General features: G+C 41.3%; 1 protein-coding gene across 3 annotated transcripts in view; it reads left to right on the plus strand.

Annotated features, from left to right (window-relative positions):
- il17rd (interleukin 17 receptor D) overlaps positions 1–14,168 on the plus strand; it is a 33,596-nt gene that overhangs the window by 10,205 nt on the left and 9,223 nt on the right. For all 3 annotated transcript variants that reach the window (XR_003220212.1, XM_005453591.4, XM_005453590.4), the window contains exons 2-5: positions 2,315–2,369; positions 7,280–7,402; positions 11,343–11,461; positions 12,508–12,628. Coding sequence is in view for 2 of the 3 variants with exons in the window: in XM_005453591.4 (XP_005453648.3) it covers positions 2,315–2,369; positions 7,280–7,402; positions 11,343–11,461; positions 12,508–12,628 (418 nt within the window). In the remaining variant the exon portion in view is untranslated. The remainder of the gene's footprint in view (positions 1–2,314; positions 2,370–7,279; positions 7,403–11,342; positions 11,462–12,507; positions 12,629–14,168) is intronic.

A 14,168-nucleotide genomic window follows, 5' to 3' on the forward strand; every position in this document is an offset into this window, starting at 1 on the left:
AAAGCACTTAATGAATGTATGGTTAAATCTACCTTGTAGTCTCAAGTCCTTTGAGTCCTCAGTAAGACTAGAAAAGTGCTACACAAATACCAGTGAATTTCCAATTCTTGTTTTATAAATCAGGTGCACCCCTTTCCTTTCCATCTGTGTACCGTCTCTCGCCGTTTAGTTCATCTTGACCCAAAATGGCTAAAAATAGAGCCCTTATTCGACAGGATCTCAGTAGATGTCACAACATTTTTTCTGTAGGTGAACCAGTCGATGCTTTTTCCCTTCAGATCAAAGGTCTGCCAGCTGTTCAGCTTTTCACGGTACACAGTCGAGGTGTTGGTTGGATGCCTGCTTTGGCCCTTCATTGCTCTTCCTGCAGCTAAGGTTGTCGCATGGGCCTCGCTTTTCTCTTACTGCCATTGCAGATTTTCTGCCCTTGCAAGATGGCCAGTATAGTCAGAGTCTGGGCCTGACTCCCTGTTGGATGGCTTTTACTTATTTGTTTTTCATTTGATTTGTTTTTAAATTGCAAGAAAATTCCTAAGGCTTTAATGAAGACACAATGTTTATACCATGTTAAATGATTAACCTTAAATTTGCTTAGCAAAATAACATTTGCTTTGGATTGGAAACAAAAGAATTCATAGCCGGCTGTCAGAGGGTGGAGATCAGAGAAGAGTCAAGTGTTTCTGTCCTGTAAGATGCTGGAGTGTTTGGAAGAGATACAGGAAACGTTGTAATGCAAAACCCATAACAGAGTAGGAGCGGATCAAAAGTACTGACTTAATTATAATTTATGTTTTAAGACATCACTATTAAATAGACTATTACTTAGAAAAAAATAAAAAAATTAGACATCAGACATTAGTCATTCTAATCTACTCTCATGAGTTATTTTATTTAATCATAATAAAACCACTGATGCTTGTCAGTTTTTCCACTCCAGCACAGTAAAATAATAACTGTTGACAAGTGAATTCAGCAAACTTTGTTTTCCAAATTGTAAACAAACACAGTATAAAACAGTGCTACGGTGTGACACGGGAAACTGAACCTGTCAATCACAGAGGCTGTGGTGACACTGCTGTTAAAACAAACCAAACCATGGGAGAAAGCTACAAGTTGTGATTCGTACCAGAGTGAATGATCTAATTTGAGGAATTTAAATACGTGTTCGCAATGAGTACTTGCACCTGTGACGTGAAGTTATTTACTTGTTATTATGTTTTATCTTGTACGCCATTTTTGGCAAAAATGTAGTTCCATGCAAAATCAGGTTTTTGTGGGTCAGTGCAAGAAACCAGGAAGTCTGTTTTTTTTTTTTTTTTGTGCTGTCGGTGGAAAAAACGTCCCCCTTGATTTTTAATTAGCCTTTTAGTTCATGCTGCCAGCGGGACACGTGCACACACCACAGCGTATAAACTTCTAAAGGTCAAAGTTCACACAGCAGAGGCCAACTTAAAGCCCAGAGTATGATTAATGCAAACATGATTAGATGAAACTTTGTGTGTGTATTTTTGTCATTGTTCTGTTGCCTTTAGGTGGTTTACGATCGGGACAATGAGGGACTTCACAAGTATGTCATTAAAAGTGTGTGTGTGTCTTTTTGTATGGATGGGTTGTGTTTGTGAGGTACAGTGGCTGCTAATAAACAGCACACCGTCAGGAACACTCGCACACACTCAGCTGGGTGTCTCTTTGATTGGTTTCAGGTGTGTGAGACCAGTCTGACACCTCTGTAACAAGCCTGTGTGTGTGTGTGTGTGTGTGTGTGTGTGTGTGTGTGTGTGTGTGTGTGTGTGTGTGTACATAAAAAAGGGTCAAAGCCGTAAAACTGCTGAAACAGTTGAGGCTGAAACATGCGTAACGAAAGTCCTCATCTTTGTGTGGGAACGTGGAGAATGGGCTTCTGGGTAATTTTAGCTCACAAGGGAGCTGATGTCTCGTCTTATCTTGCTGCTCATCATGTGTTACTCTATCTGCTGCTCTTTGTATTAAATAGACCTCATGGGTGAGGTTGCAAGGATATCCCAGTCCCGTCTATTAAATGGAGATTTGGTGACCTTTCTCAGGCGCCAGCTTTTATCTTACAAAAATGTAATTATTGCTAAGATTTCCACTGCTAACACCATCTTAAGACCAAGTAGACTTAACATCTGTTCACCGTTATTGTCATTTTGTTAAAAAGAAGTGAAGCAGCCATGCTTTGACATGCTAGGTGACTGGTTTGCATAATCTTCTGCTAAAAGTTTAAGCTTTTTCACGCCTGTCATCAGGAGTGGTTACTCTCATATGTCTCATATATCTCTGTTTTCTCCCTCAGGTGCCTTCAAGTGCAGATGGAGGCCGCAGGCTGGCGGTCACCTTCAGAGCTGACAGTGAGTTTCTCTCAAACATCGTAAATCTGCTACAAAGTGGCTGACTGAATGTAGCAGAAATTGTAGCACACGTAGTACTTTTCCTCTGGTTTGCACATTGCATTGTCTGCATCAGGTATACTCTCTTAATTCTTTACCCATTAAAAGCATACTAGGATTAAGTAAGCCTCGAAGCTCTGCTGGTGTCCGTCATATTTCAGGCCTATAGAACAAAGTGATTGGGTGGTCATCGGAAGTTGGCAAGAAGATGAGCTTTTCCTGTTCAGATACACTTGGAAAAACATGTAAACTATTCTAATGGTCATGAAACCACCTTTGTTGATACATACATAGGTGTCAAAACTTGTCACTATGGGTACAAGGGAGGTCATCAGATGTTATCTGAAAGGGGGTGGGGTGTTGAGGTAGACTCCATGTGTTGCTGTTCAATTATAATCCTTGTTTAACTGACATTGGATCGTAGTGAGCCCATGTATAAAACAAGCTGTTCAGCTCTTCACCCCTCAAAGTCAGCTTCTTTCTGATTGGCTTCCCCTTGTAAACACGAGCTTTGAACTTAATGAGCTGAGCTGTGAGCCTGAGATGGCAAACAACAGTCTGAAAGTGTTAAGAGCAGTTAAAAGCTAAGCTTTTAATTCGCAGACCTCATTACTGGACACTCTGGCCATGTTTAAGACCAGCCACTGGAACATTAGCTGTATAACAAAAAATAATCTAATCTAGTTCTGATTATGTTTGCTCTATCTAACTTGAATTTCAAGGTATTTATTAGTTAATCCAAATGAAATCATATTATAATATCAAATTTGAAGCATTACAGACTAGAAGAGAGCTTTCATGCAGGCATTTTATGGAGATCTTTTTGTATTTGCCGCTTAAAATCCTCCACAGGTGTGACCTAAAATCTTTCACAAAGATCAATTTGATCATAAAATAGTTTACTTTCTGTCATATTTGATATGAAAATCTGCAAGCCCTCCTTACCCTCACCCACATCATCTTCTCTCTCCTCCTCCTCCACCTTTTCCACCACCACCCTGTGCCTCCTCTTCTTCTTTTGTTCTTTTCTGTGTAAAAGTCAAGTTCCTGAGCCGTGGCAGATCCCTGCCTCCCCTCTTTGTCTGTGACCATGAGCGAGGAAACGCTTTCAGATCCCTCAGTCTGTTTGTGTGTGTCTGTGTGTGTGTGTGTGTGTGTGTTGTCTGCAGTGTTATTGCAACCCCTGCAGCTAACAACTACATGCGGTTTAACTATTTTAATGGGTTTGCCTGTCTTGATTGAGGTTTTTTTTTTTTTTTTTTTATAAAAATTGTTATATTTGTGCGATAGGAAAAAGTATCGTCATAAATACAGATAAAATTTAAATAAGAAAACCTGTCTTTGGATCCAGGGACTTGATACATGGATGGAGTTAACAACATCATTATCCTTGGTGGACATTATTAGTCTGTGTTTCATCTAATAAATGTAAAAAGTCCTCCTTCTGTAAGGTTTAAGATGTTTTTTTTTATATTTTCAAAGTTAGTTTAACATTGCGTATGAGGGGAAGTGCAGCAGCAGATTTAATTCATTAACTGTTTCTGCTGTGACTGCAGTTCCTGTGTTCAGTGACTCTGAGTTGATTCACAGTTTTAGTTTTTTAAAAAGTTAAAGTGATTCTGATTTCCTAAAGATTTCCGCCCCTGTGTTTGGACACCGTTAGGTCACCTCTTTCCTTGTGTCTCCAGCGCTTTAGCTACGCTAACATGTAGGTTTGTATTTGCTGACATTTAACTGCAGATTAAACCAAATGACAGTTTTAACACGTATTATGTAAGCAATGACGTGTGGGTCAGAGGTCAGAAGATCCTGTGAATTCTGAAGATCAGATGAAATGAAAACACGCTTGGAGCTAAAGTGAAGCGCTGAGGTGTTTTAGCATGACAATCAGAGAGTGTGTGTGTGTGTGTGTGTGTGTGTGTGTGTGTGTGTGTGTGTCACACCTCAGTAGTTTGAGGATCAAGGAGAGCCAGAGGCTTCCTCTCTCACACTCTCCCTGCTGGAGGTGATGTCATGGGGATTATAAAGCAGGGTGACCTTTGACCTCCAATAGGTTCCCAAGAAAGGATTGTGGGATCAGCGATACTTTGAGCATGGATTATTTTTATTTTTATTTTTTTTTTGTCATGGGTTTATCATCTTTGCTGCAACCACACAATTCTGCTGTGGGAAATTCTCACCAGTGATCAAAATGTTTTTTAATCCACACATTCAAACAAATGAACATTTAAAAACTATGATGTCCAGGAGTTTTAAAAACTCCTGGATATTTTGTCAAATTAAAACTGTACATTTGTAAGCTGTGTTAGATACCTGTCCAGTGTCGTGTTTGGGATACTTTCTGTAGCTCTAAGTTACAGACGCACCATAAACGGCTCACGTCCCGGCAGTCATTAGTCGTGAAAGTTGTGGAAACATTTTTGCCAGAATATTAGACCTCCTCTTTCAGATGATTTCAAACCTGACATCACACTTCCTTGTGTAAACGAGGATGAAATATGAAGCTAGCGAGCTTCATATAGCAGTGAACAGGTGCCTTATACCTGTACAAATCCATGTCTCCTCTGGTCATGTCAAGAAAGAATACATAAAGAATAAGGTCGATACGTAATCTTAGGAAACACTTTCCTGATGAGAGGAAAGATTTAAGGTCTTTGTTGCTGGTTTCAGCACTTACTTAATGCACCAGTCTCAGGGGGCCAAAACTGGAGACTAGTTTTAAAAAACAAAGCTAGTCAAAACATTTATTTGAGTTTTATGGAGTTTTATTCTCCATGGGTGATGTCAACACAGATACGTCCACGAATTTTGTTGCAGATGGGATAGGTTCCAGCACTCCTTAGCTGAAAAAACGTAAGAAAATTAAATGATAACTAATTGTTGACTTTGGTCTTCGTTTGCTGACAGTACGTCCAGGCAGAGCAACCAGTCTGAGTGCTTGAAACTGTGTCACGTGCTCCAGAGGATTTAACCAAAACTAAAGATTATGCTCTATAGAAATCTGACAGCACCTCACTGTCATTGAATTATGTTAAATTTCTTACTCAGACTGAAATCTGCTTCAGAAGAACGTCAGCTGAAGCTGATACTTTAATAAAACAGTACGTTCAAGTTGTCATAATTCTAATTTGAAGGATGAAGCGTTCTGTTGAAAGGAAATGAGGATCCATAAATAAATGGAGCAGACCACTGTGATGGTCTCCTTCAGCCTCCTCTTCTTCCCATGCTTTGTGTGAGCGCCTCCTCCTTTGCTCCTTAAATTGGAAAGCGAAAAGGAAGAAGAAAGGAGACATCTAAAGAAAATGGTTGCTGTGAACTTTGGCCCTCTTTTCGTTCTTCTGTCTTTACGCTGCTTTGTTTTATAAACGCAGAAACCAAAGATTAGTAAAGGAGGGAGAAGAGTAAAAAGAACTGCAGCCTTCCTCTCCTCCATACATCCTACGGAAGATGGAGGAAGAGGAGCAACCAGCTGTGACCTTCTCCTTTAGCCCTGAACATGACCCCGCTTTGAGGAGGATGATGAGGCGAGAGGAAGAGGAGCAGTGACTCGTGTCCGCTGCTCTTCTGACGTTCTCTCATCCGTCTCCATCTTTTATAAGCTCCTCTCTCCCAGCTTCTTCCTCCTCTTCCTCACTTCTGTCAATAGATGGTTAGCAGGAGGAAAGGGAAGCAGTCAGTCGTGTCTGAGTTCACGCCTCTTTTCTTTCTACATCCTAAGTCCATCTTTTTTCCTCCAATCCCTCTCGGTTCATGGCTGGCTGCTCCTCCTCCTCCGCCCCTCCAACTTCGTGTTTCTCAAGATAAAACAAGAGAAATGTTGGAGACGAGAGGAGGTGAACGACAAAAAATCCCAGAGCGATTGAATTAATGAAGGTGCGGTTAATAAAATATGGATGACAGATCGGACAGCTGTGGAATCTGCTAATAATGCAGATTCTTAATTTAACTCAAAGTATCTCCTTAGAGGGTTATCTAAGGACGATCACACACACACACAAACACACAAAAGATGTCAGCCATATAACTTTTAAAAAAGTAGACCTGTTATGTTTAGTAGTTCTCTCATTAGAGAAGCTTTGAACAACTCACAGTTCAAATTCAGCCTTTCTTATCAGTTCAAACAAGCGGTTTTAGCTCCGCCCTTTAATTCTAACTTTCTTCTGATTGGCTGCAGAAACTTTAACCAGCAGGTTTATGAAGCTGTTGAAGTGAAATGACGACATATGGACCTAAGAATAGAAATAAATGTCTGAAACTGAGTGTTTATATCAGTCTGAAGTCTGAGTTTAATCCAGACCATTAAGGAAAGCTCGATAGTGCAGAGGATCTCACACCAGAGCTCTGGACCATAAACTTTCTAATATTTTAAATTCTGAATTGCATATCCTTCATTTTAACATGGTCTTAGCCTATTGTTGCCTTGATCAGTTTTTATAGTTTTGTGGTTTTATTTGTTTATTTTCCCATTTCCTGTTATGTATGTATTATGTTTAATTACTGTACTAATGTATGTCTCAAATTTCAAGTTATTCTCTCAATTTTGAGTTGTTTTCTCAGACGTTTGAGCTGCTAAGTAGAAATTTCAAGATACTTACTTTTAAATTTTAACTTACGGGTGGTAACAAGCTGGAAACTATAAAAAAAAGACTCGTCAGAGTGGACAAAAGTCCATAACCTTCCTGCAATTCCTAGAATTGAGCTTGAGTGGTCCTTAAAGGGCTGTGAAGATGTTAACTGCAGTCTTTAATCTTTACTCTGTCCATCAGGCTCAGATTTCTGTTTCAAGAACCATTAAATTTGTAATCTTTTGTTAAAGTGCGGCTCTCTGTGCTGTTGTTAATCTCTTCATATCTCTCTGTTTCTCTCTGCAGACTGCTCATTAAACTACCCACTGGGGAAGCACATGATCCGTGAGGTCACCAACGTCTCCTTCAGTCATCTAGCCTGCGACGATCAGGCCGCCGTGGTCGTCCACTGGTCTGCGAGCCCACTAGGTCTGTTTACCTGTCAGCCTGCCTGTTTGCACGATCATCCGGAGAGACAGTTTTAGAGAGAGAACAGGGAAAGTTGAGGGAAGAGCAAGAAAGTTCAAAGTGCTCAAATCCGTAAGATTACCCAGCTCTGTGCATGTGTGTCCCTTTGATCGGGGCCGGAAAGAGGATCGCATCTCACACAACAATGCCGCGATTTGACCGTGAAGGAATGTGTGTGCGCACAGTGTAAGGTGAACCTCTGCTGCCTCTCCCTCTCTGTGACAAAACGGCCTGTTGTTTTCTCACACAGAGAGGGAGAGGCAGAAATCTCCCTGAAATTCTCCATGTCATACTCACATGTTGCCAGATTTCCTCTTTGAGATCTGCACAGCTTAAAGTTTCTGCTGTAACACAGCCAAGACTTTACCGACAGACCCAGAATTTATCTGAAACAAGGCTGAAGGCTGTGGCAGACCAGTAGGGATGGGTATCGAAAACCGGTTCTTGTTGAGAACCGGTTCCCACTGTTTCAATTCCTTGGAATCGTTTGCCATTTTTGCAAACGATTCCCTTATCGATTCCAGTCGCCCCGAATGACGTCACCACGTTGCGGAGCGTCGGAGTGTACCTGGCAGGAAACACGGCGCCTAATGCCGGGCTCACACTGTGCGATTTTTTTCAGTCGCGCGATTCAGCTCCTGCTCAAACTGTACGATTGACTCGCAGGGGTTAGAAGTTCATAGGTCACGATGCAGGGTCTCACACAATACGGCCCGATGCTCTGATGCGACCTGAGTGCTCAAACTGTGCGTTCATAAAATGAAGGTTATAACAGAAATTCTGTCGCTCGCTCTCCCTCTCTGTCTTTCACTCACACAGACACGCACACCACCACCATCAACTTTATGAAAAACATTGATCAGGCAGCTGTGATTGAGCAGCAGTGTAAATCCAACTATTTTCACGGTTGTTGTGGTCGTGATAATTTTGTGAGGCCACATCGAAAAGGCTCGGATGAGCTTTCCAAAGTTCTACAAGTTGTGCCTCCATCGCTTGTGTCCAGATCACACGCTGCACTGCCGTGCTGCGCCGTCTTTTTCGCTGACATTTGTGTTTGCGCGTGTGCAGTGTGAGAAGCTGAGGTGACACCCTCACGACGGTCGGGAGGATTTCAAACAGGTTTGAAATCCTCACGACCAAGCAATTGATGATCGGGAGCTGGTCGTGAGGTGTTAATCGCTTCTCGTTACCCCACGTACACTACACGATGCATGACGCACGATGAAGGACAAACTCGGGCCGATCACCAAAACGGTCGCACGACTCAAAAATCGGCTCAAAATTTGAGCTTTGTTATTGCTACAGAAGAATATTTATTTTATTATTTTACATTTACAATTTTCCCCGGGGACCCTGTGACACCCCATTGAAGAGCCATAGGCTGGATCTCTTAAGATCTCACTGTTGGGTTTATAAGGCCATGTTACTCCTAAATTTCTATCTTGTTCAAAGAGAAGATATAAAACAAAATTCTAAGCTAATCGACCTTAGTGTTCTCCTTTTTTAAAAAGAATCGATAAGAGAATCGATAAAGAATCGAATCGTTAAACAGAATCGAAAATGGAATCGGAATCGTTAAAATCTTATCAATACCCATCCCTACAGACCAGATGAGTAAAATTAGGGAGTTGGACAGGAAGACTTCACGGATCCCATTCAGAACTTTTATGGACAGAATTCTTAAAGGGTGGAGGTTGTCGGATTCAGAGGTCTCAGGATCTTGTGTGAGTCTGTCGGCTTCCTTGAGCCATGACCTCCACGGTGTGCTGAGTCACAAGTCTGAGGCCATGGTTCTGAGCCAGGATTGGGTTTGGGAACAAGCTGCTTCCCCCGGGTAGGAGTAGTAGGAGTCTTGCGGTCTTGGCCTTGAGTGATTGGTGTGGTTGTCTGCAGTGATGCTGTACAGGTTTGTTGTGGTGAAGAGAGAACTAAGCATGAAAACAAAGCTGTCAACTGGCCGATCTACGTTTCCACCCTCAGCTGTGGTCACGAGCTGTAGGATGGGTGGCTGGACTCAGCCTTAGAGACTTAGAGGGTCTGGGTATCTGCTTAAGCTGCTGCCCGAATGACACAGGATAAGTGACAGATAACAGATGAATGGATAGCTGGTTAGATATTTCCACTGTGTTTTTCCCAGAGAAGGCAAAGCTTCTACTGTTACGTACCAGAGATAAATAAGACTAGTTGTTGGAGACATTTAGCATCATCACATTGAACTGAGCCTAGTCTTAGCATTTAACTTCTTGCAGCTACATTTAATCTTCAAAAATAATGTCAGTAATGTTAACAATGTCTATATTTGCTGATCACTCAAAGCAACTGAAGTACAAGCTATTTTTACCCACACTTTCACTCTTTTTTTTTTTTTTTTTTTTCCAATACATTTTAATCCTTTGCTCACATGCGGAGCCCATATAGAATCACAGATTAACTTTAACAAGTCTTTGGGGTGTGGGAGGAAACCGGAGTACCTGTAGGAAATCCAGGAATGCAGGCTCCTCACAGAAAAGCCCCGGCTGAGCAGGAGATTGACACAAGAAACTCTTTCCTGTGAGGCAACATAACCATCCATGCCACAATTCAGACTACTCGATCGACTTACAAAAAAACGTCCACCACAAACACTAAACTCTTTACATGTGTCCGATCTTCTAAAAGAGGTGAAAAGGTGTCGTTTTATATTTGTATTTGTGATGAACAGACGCTCTTGGTTCTTGTTTGTTTGGTATTGAGTTTGAATAAAGATTGTCCAAATTTATACTGAAGAGAAGGAGAAAAAGAAAAACAGATCAAATCTGACCTCAGGCTGCTTCTGCTGTTAAAATGCAAAACATCGACGACTCACAAAGAGGGAGCGAGAGAGAGGTGTTCAGAAATCTGCCTCAGGACAGAAAAACCTGCTCTACTGCATCTCTCTCTCATGTTCCCTGTCTTTCTCTTGGAGAGCTAATATGAAAAACATGTCCGGTCGATGTATAGGTATAATTAAAAGACAGGTGTGCTTTCAAAGAGGAGGGACGAGGGTGTTAGGAGTGGAGGATTGTAGGAGAAGTGAAGAGGACTGAAAATAAGGAGGGTGGAGACGAGAGGAGATGCATGCAAATGAAGGAACAGAGTGGAGGGGGGAGAGAAACTAGAGCAGGGGGATAGGCGGAGATATGAGGAGGCACAGGAAAGAAGGAAACAAGAGTAGGTTTGAAGCCTTGTTATCACTGTGTGAATTAGCTCTGCACACTATTTGGTTTTTAGTTGTAGCTATCTGCCGTGACTGGTTGCTGTTTAGCTGGGATGATTCCCAGCTACGCTGACTGGTTACGTATCAGAAAGGATAACAGAAGAAAGTCCCCAAACTATATTATCCCCATAATGTCAGGAGTTCATGCATAAAAGTGGCACAACACATCAGATTCCCCCCTTTTCAGTCTTTTGCCTTTTTCTGTCAGGAAATTTGTCGAGTAGCTGTGACAAGCACGTACTGACAAGGTATTGCGATAAATCTGTTTCTCCTGTGTTTATATCAAGGTATTTTCATGCACCTCCACCATGACCACCTAAAAATCCCACCTCCAATCAAAGAGGTACTAATACAGTAGAAAATTTACTTAACTGTGCAATAGAAATGAGTTCACCAGAGAAAAGCGGAAAGATGGATGAAGAGGAGGGAGCAAGGAAAGGCAGAAAGGAGAGTAAGAAGAAGGTAGGAATGAAACTAGATCTGGTTAGGAGTGGAGTGTAGAAAGTGAATGAGGTAAAAAAGGGAACGAAAGGAATTAGGCGAAGAGGCAAAAAGCAAGTGTGTTGGTAAAAGTCAAGGAGAAAAGACTGGTGAGGACAAAGGAAGAGAAAAGATGGATGCTGACGTGGTGACACTGAACTTCCTGTTGCTGTTGCATCTCTGCAGGGATTGAACACATTAAAGGCTTCAGAGTTTACCTGGAGGACAAGAATCCAGAAGGGAAACAGTGTCAACACCTCATCCTCAAAGACCCACGACAGCTCAACTTCTCCTACAAGAACACGGTAGGGCCATTTCCACAAAAACACTTTGAACTGCCAGCCAAATGTAAGCATGTTAGAGGTAGCTATCAAGGGTGCTGGAACCAAGGGACAAGGAGCCCTGAAGAAAATCTTGATTTCAGGGATAAGCATGTTAATCCCTGCCCACTTTTGGTAAAATGAAGCAGACATGCATAAACAGGCAGAACACTCCTAATTCATTCTATTTTTCAAAATAGGGATTTGTAATTGACGCCATTCTGGGTTTGCTTGGGAGTGGACAGAGAGTTTGGGTCTCCATAAGGCATACTTTTGGATCTGCATCTGCAGTTTCTTGGGTTGTTAATGCATATTAGGCCTTAACATCATCAGTTTGAGTCATTGTGCAGACCTCTCCGAATATAGTTTTATGTATTTGTTTTACTTTATTCTGCTGTTTCTTGTTGCTTTTTGGCCCTCAATCTATATGAAATTACTTCAGCTCCTTTGGTGGTTTCAATCAATCCTTTCCGCTACAGGCTGGCTGTGTAATAATCTCCTCCTAAGCTGACGGTAATGTACTGTAAGAGATCAGGAACACAATCTGCAGTCTTCATTCTTCCAAAGTATCGTCATTATAGGACACTGACAATAAACTCGCACATGACTGCCTGGACAAAGATAAACACTTGAATCCTTGAAACATCTGTGGCCCTGAAGCCTTGAAATAATTACCACACAGTGTAAGCTGGCTCACTGAGTCACTCTTCTGTTGAGATGTTGTATTTAATAAGTACACATATACGTGCTCGTTAGAGTCTGCTTTTAACTTTTTTACTGCTTTTAATCAATGCATGCCTGCAGCCCACAGATAAAAAATGTTGGCACAATGACCTCAATTAATGTGCACGGTTCCCGATGAATGGATGAAGCAAACATGCTGTTTGTGTTTTATTAACTCGGATATTTACTCTTGCTGCTAAACTGTATTATTATTTAGATTTACTTCATTTCCTCTGAAGACTGTCGCTCATCATTTCCTTCTGATTTCACTGTTGAACGTTTGTGTTTGTTAATGTTTTCCTGTACAGAAGCTGAGCAGTCAGCCGTTCAGCGGTTTGAACTTTGACACCGACTACATGGTTCGTGTGGTTCCCTTTCCATCTCAGATGAACGAGAGTTTCTTCCCTCCGTCTTTCCTCAAAACTAACTGTGAGTCCTACATGCCTCACAAATGTATGGGACTGAGCTTTTAGCCGATCAGCTGATTCATTGATTGTTTAGAAAAGCCTTTTCAGGCGCCTCTTACGTCATCTTACTGTTCCAAATCACAAAAAGCCACCTCAAGGCACTTTACACTTTAAGGTAAAGGCTTAACCAGACTCAGGGAGGGGCAGTCATCTGCCACGACTGGTTAGAGGTGAGCATAGTTTTACGTTTTCTTTGTTATAATATAATTGTTCCATTTAGGCTTCGAAGGGACGATAAAACACAAGTATGATTTAGGATGTGGCTACCTTAGGATGTACAAATCTCTACCAGTGTTTATATATAGTTATATACAGTCTATATGTAATACCCGTGACAACATAAACAAAAACAAGATACAAGATGCTTTGTTTTTATGGTTTCTTTTTCCATTTAAATCAGTTCAATTCAGTTTTATTTATAAAGGACTAAATCACAACAACAGTTGCCTTAAGGTGTTTTATATTGTAAGGTGAAGACCCTACAATAATACAGAGAAAACCTCAACAATCAGATTAGCAAGTACTTGGCAACAGTCGGAAGGAAAAACTCCTTTTTAACAGGAAGAAACCTCCGTCAGGACTGCTGTGACTGGTTGGGGCTGAGGGGAGGAAGACAGGACAAAAAAGAGCCAGGAGATTAATAATAACTCATGATTAAATGCAGAGAGGTGTAAACACGCATATTGAGTCAAAACAGATGTGAAAAAGAAAGAAAAAAGAGTGAAAAAGAAACACTCAGTGGATCATGGGAAGTCCCAGCAGTCTAGACCTATTGCAGCATAACTTAAGGGAGGATTCAAGGTCATCTGATCCAGCTAAAACTGTAAGCTTTATCAAAGAGAAATCTTTTAAGCTTGGTCTTAAAAGTGGAGAGGGTGTCTGTCTCCTGAATCCAAACTGGGAGCTGGTTCCACAGAAAATGGGCCTGAAAGCTGGAGAGACTGCCTCCCATTCTACTTTTGAATACTCTAGGAACCACAAGTAAGCCTGCAGTCTGAGACCAAAGTGCTCTAATGCGGTGATATGGTACTATCAAGTCATTAAGGCCTTATATATGAGAAGAATTTTACATTTGATCCTGGATTTAACAGGGAGCCAATGAAGAGACGTGACATCAGTGTCGTCACCTCTTGAGACAGCTAAAAATTACCGTTCTGAAGAAAACTGTGCTTACTTTAATGCTGGAGTCAGATGGAGACGTGTTCATTAAATACTGGAAGCAAGATAAAAACAAAAATGCTGCTAGACTGACAGATTTACTGCACTGCTCCAAGATGCATGCACCATCTTGGAAGCGAGTTTAAATGCATCACAAGACAGAACATGCATAAAACTTTAGGGTTGCTGTGAGGTTGTGTGTTTCACTATGTGCCAAGCCTGACTAGTTTTCTGTTAGAGAATACTAACTGAAAGGGCAAAACATCCCCTTTTTTTTAATAAGCTGAGACAAAAATGAGTCTATACAATGAGAACAATAAAACAAACTTTGTAACCATCTCTCT

The sequence above is a fragment of the Oreochromis niloticus genome, linkage group LG5, assembly GCF_001858045.2.
Source record: "Oreochromis niloticus isolate F11D_XX linkage group LG5, O_niloticus_UMD_NMBU, whole genome shotgun sequence".
Lineage (NCBI taxonomy): Eukaryota > Metazoa > Chordata > Actinopteri > Cichliformes > Cichlidae > Oreochromis > Oreochromis niloticus.